This window comes from Lolium rigidum, chromosome 5 (assembly GCF_022539505.1).
Source record: "Lolium rigidum isolate FL_2022 chromosome 5, APGP_CSIRO_Lrig_0.1, whole genome shotgun sequence".
Lineage (NCBI taxonomy): Eukaryota > Viridiplantae > Streptophyta > Magnoliopsida > Poales > Poaceae > Lolium > Lolium rigidum.
In genome coordinates this window covers 218,729,035-218,733,589 of record NC_061512.1, presented here as the reverse complement: position 1 = coordinate 218,733,589, position 4,555 = coordinate 218,729,035, and the positions used below count along the sequence as shown (strand labels likewise).

The following is a 4,555-nucleotide window of genomic DNA, read 5'->3' as shown; positions in this document are numbered from 1 at the left end:
CGTGATTTCGGTTAATGAAGCTGTGCTTTATGGGTGATTCCTGATGCGAGGCATGAGTAGTGTTTTGATAAAGCTAGCTAAATTATGGCGACGACTTGAAAGGGCTATGTAGGTTTGGTTTGGTTAAGATTTTACTAGAAGAGGGGAGTGTCGGAACCAAGAATTTCTTTTATGAACGGATCAGTACATATCCTGGTATCTGAACAATTCCTCTGCCCTTTCAAGTAGGATTCTGATTGAAACTAGTCTGAAACAGAGCAGAATCGACATTATGATCTCATATAATACAGGTAACAGCATATATGGCTGCACAGCACCTGATGTGTGGCTTTCAAGCATTTCATGCACAAGTTTTTTACAGGTTGCCTATATCAGACATCACTGCGCCATTTTGGGTGGCAGCATTCCTTTCAGAAAGGAGCTGACCAATATGAGCGCCCTCTCGGGCTCGAAGGAAGGGACCATATGCCCAGCTCCCCTCACTATTGCAAATACTAACCCTCTCGTGTACCCTTGAACATATCCTCCAACCTGCATCCACTTATCAGTGTCAATACCAACAACAAATAAACTGAGGGAGATCAGGAAGATGGTCATGTTTACCTCTTTGCCTTCACTCCATGGGCGCAATGGCTCCGTGACGGCGACACCAAGGTCATTGATGGTGTACCTCGTGGCGATGAGCGGGCACATGGAGTCAAAATCGCCGCTGAAAACATGGCTTCGTTACACACTTCGTTTGGCAGGTCAGAATACATCATTGCAGTTCAATCTGGGCTCGATCTCTGTTACCTGAACAGCCACACCGGGAGTTGGTGCTCCAATAGCCATTTGAGTGTTGGCACCATTGAAACCGGCGAATCCTTCCAGCCCAAGAGCCTGCACAAGAAGAACATCAGTTAAGTATAGTGACAGTCTGTTTCTTTTTTGCGTGTAAAAGGAGGGGTCTGTTTGTTCATAAGGGTAGTTCGTTTGCTCAAAAAAGTAGTTTCTGTTAGAGATATATTTGGTATACGTACAGTTTAGGTAGTCTAGGATAGAGATAGATCTTGTGTCTTGTCTTGCACTCCAAGATGATCCCTGTACGCCTATATATACTCGCTCATGAGGCTCAATAATACATCCATCATATTCCGCATATCTCTCTCTATCCTTCTACATGGTATCAGAGCGGCACGCTCCTTGACCTAGCCGCCGCCCGCGCTTCCGCCCGCGCCGCCCCCGGGGAGGTCAATCTCCATGGCCTACTCCGGGGGCCGCGCAACCCGTATGAGGGTTCGTCCGCCGATCTGTTGATCCGCTGCCCTCGAGTCTTTTTTTTCCAATCCGTAGATTGGTTTTCTTTTTGCGTCGCCGGTCGCTCGACCGACGTTTTCTTTCTGGTTTTACCGATCATATATCGGATTGAGTCGCCCATCGCCGTCGTCCTCTTGCGCCTCTACTCCGTCAACGGCATCGACCTGCACCGGCCATCAACCGCACGGCACAGCCGCACGCGCCGCACACGGGGCGCCCCTACGTGCGACGCCACAAGCTGTCTCGCCCGCACGGTCTCCATCGCTGGTCCGTCTTTGCCGTCATCGCCCGGGACTACATCGACAACGCCGCCATCGACTCCGATCTGCGCGTCGTCCACGCCATGGCACATGTAGCGCCGCCGTCGGTCTGATCAACCGTCCCCGCACACATCTACGCCAAGCACGTCCCCGAGCACGCGCCTACCACCGATCGAGCATCGGGTTGCCGCTGCGTCGCCCCTTCGGGTCGCAGCGCCGCCGCCTTTGGTCCACGCTGCTAGCCAACGACGCGCCTTCTGAGGCGCGTACGTCGCTGGTGGCGTCCCGCCGCTGCACCGACTTGCGCCCTGCAGCTACGCCGGCCCCTCAGGACGTGGCGTCGCCGCACGCGGTCACCTTCGCCGTCCCCCGCGCATCGACGTCCGAGGCCACCACAGCGCCGCCCCTTCGGCGCGGGTCGCCTCCGTCCGCGCATGGTCTTCGTCACGCCGCTGTGTCTTCCTCGCCTACTTCGTGTACCGCCGCCGCGCCCCCACCCCAGGTCGCCGCCGGGCTCGCCAACCACTTCAGGTCGCGCTGGGCTCGCCGACCACCGCAACGCCCGTCTAGGCGTCCAGCATGACCACCCCTGGTCACCGCTGGGTTAGCCGCCTTCTACGTCTCCAACCGTTTCGACTTCGTCGCCCGTGTCATCGCCTCGTCCCCGTCTACACCACCTGCTACTCTACTCCGAGAACCGCGGGCAGCGTCGGCATCTCTCCGTCGATATGCGACCGCGACGCTTCCGGAGGCCTCCTCTGCTAGTCCCTCTGACATGGCGACAAGTTCATGATGGTCCCTGCCCCTCGCATGCCCGGTACTGGCAACACCGGAAGTGCCTTCGTCCCCGACACGTTCCCGAGTCTGGCAAACTCGCGCCGGACGTCTCGTCTTCATCGGCTTCGACAACGTATTCTTCGGCATCGCCTCTACGACTGCCTTGACCGCGTCACCGACTTCTTCTATGTGTACTCGGTTCTGGCAAAACCGAAGTATGCCTTCGTCCCCGACGTGCGCCTGGTTCTGGCAAAACTAGGGCCGCACCTCGTCCTCGACGGCTCGGACTGCATCGACTTCGGCATCGACAACCTCCACGACTGCCTCGACGCGTCTCCGTCACTCTCCTCGCGCACTACGCGCTTGCGGCTACATCGACACCGGCACCCGCCCACGACATCGACCACGGCAATCCCACGCGCGGCTCCCTCAACCAAGGTTGCAGCACCCACGCTCTCGGCTACCTCGACATCGGCATACAGGGCTACCACCTCGCCTGCGCCTCACCAGCTTCCTCTACAGTCCAAGCATCCGCGACGCAACTCCGTCCACGACGCTCCCGCTGTGACTGCGGGGGAGTGTCAGCCTTCTGGGGTCCACTTCGGTTTATCTCCAGTCCGACCGTCCGCGACGCTACTCGTTGTTCACGTCACTACCGCTACGACTGCGGGGGAGTGTTAGAGATATATTTGGTATACGTACAGTTTAGGTAGTCTAGGATAGAGATAGATCTTGTGTCTTGTCTTGCACTCCAAGATGATCCCTGTACGCCTATATATACTCGCTCATGAGGCTCAATAATACATCCATCATATTCCGCATATCTCTCTCTATCCTTCTACAGTTTCGTTTGATTGCAATTAAGCAATTTTACGTGCTTCTTGTCGTTTTGGCACACAGATCCTTTTGTACCATTGGCCCTGGTGAATCTTTCGAGCGCAGGCTCCTACTACATTATTTGACCATCCGTTAAGGAAAATGATAGCTGGCTAATTTGCACATAAAGATAGTTTGCTTGCTCATAAACGTAGTTTGCTGAGAAATCTTACACCAAGTGTGACCACTTCGTTGGTCTAGCATGCAAAGCCTTTTGCACCTCAGGATCATTGAGGTAAGCGTCTACGTGATGGATGCTGCAAGGGTCATATCCTGGTATCTGCACAGTTTGGTGGGAAAAAAAATATTTCAGAAAGTAAATATTCAAGGTAACTGTAACAGCTTATAATTCAGCGCTGCTCTCTTACATTGCGACTGGGGTAGAATGTTCCATCAGATGCTAAAATGCAAACCGGTCCATAAATGTCGTATTGATCAATGTTACCAGAATCATGGACATCAGCATAATAGCATGCATCGCCATCTGACCCGTCAAATTTGCAGTTCTTGGTGATGTTGGCCCACACCTCATCTGATATCACCCCATGGCTCCACATGTAGACAGCTGCCCCCTTTGCACGCATGTTATTATCAAGTAATGGGTTACCGACCTAAATAAACAAGCAAATATGCACTAGGTAAATTTATAATAAATCATTGAGAATATGTCATGTATGTATTTTTATTGACAGCTCAAGTGCGTGTAACTATTATAAAGTGTATTTAGCTCGGTAATTAATCACGCGCACCAGGATACCCTGTAGGTTTAAGGAAGTTCTTGTGGCGTTGTTCATGTTGTGGGTCAAGATGGTGGCTGCGAGCTGCGGCACATAGTGGCCGCCGTAGCTCTCCCCGGAGATGTAGAAGGCGCGGCCTTTGTACTCGGGAAACCTCTCGAGCCAGTTGACGAGGAAGAGAAACGCGTCATCTGCAGTCCTTTGGTCTCCGCTGTCGTCGTAATCGGAAGTCGTGTTGGAGTAGGAGAACCCGACGCCGGCAGGCGATTCCAGGAAGATAACATTAGCCACTACAAAAAACTTCACAAGTCACTTACAAGATATGTATATATCGTATCGATCGAATAAAACGTTGGTAGTTCAGTTGCTATGAGCATGTCCCCACCGTTGTTCCAGGCGTGCTTGTTTGTGCTGAGAGTTTTGTTGTCGCTGTTCACGCGGAACGGGCCCAGCTCCATCATCGCCCCGTAGCCAATTGACGAGCATCCAGGACCTGTAAGTGCATTATCAAGCACGCATAGACAACACAAGAGGTTAAACAACTTGAAGAATTTCTAACGTGACATACCTCCATTCAGCCACAGAAGGAGAGGCTTCGTTGCCGGGTCG

General features: G+C 53.0%; 1 protein-coding gene across 1 annotated transcript; it reads right to left on the bottom strand.

Moving 5' to 3' along the window:
- Positions 1–286: 286 nt before the first annotated feature.
- LOC124657831 (serine carboxypeptidase 1-like) lies at positions 287–4,549 on the bottom strand. The gene is made up of 8 exons (XM_047196324.1): positions 4,515–4,549; positions 4,332–4,439; positions 3,959–4,236; positions 3,578–3,820; positions 3,383–3,489; positions 793–879; positions 604–709; positions 287–531 (listed from the first exon to the last, which is right to left on the bottom strand). Exons 2-8 carry the CDS (start codon positions 4,405–4,407, stop codon positions 379–381), a joined length of 1,050 nt encoding a protein of 349 aa, XP_047052280.1. The 5' UTR covers positions 4,408–4,439; positions 4,515–4,549; the 3' UTR covers positions 287–378.
- Between the last annotated feature and the right edge of the window lie 6 nt (positions 4,550–4,555).

What these genes read in the sequence shown, in the direction of transcription:
- LOC124657831 (XM_047196324.1), bottom strand. Translation starts at nt 4,407, where the DNA reads ATGATGGAGCTGGGCCCGTTCCGCGTGAACAGCGACAACAAAACTCTC. An exon ending in ACGAAGTGGTCACACTTGGT is followed by an intron (nt 880 to 3,382) that starts GTAAGATTTCTC and finishes CTTCTTGTGCAG; the next exon opens with GCTCTTGGGCTGGAAGGATT. An exon ending in CTCCCGGTGTGGCTGTTCAG is followed by an intron (nt 710 to 792) that starts GTAACAGAGATC and finishes CCATGTTTTCAG; the next exon opens with CGGCGATTTTGACTCCATGT.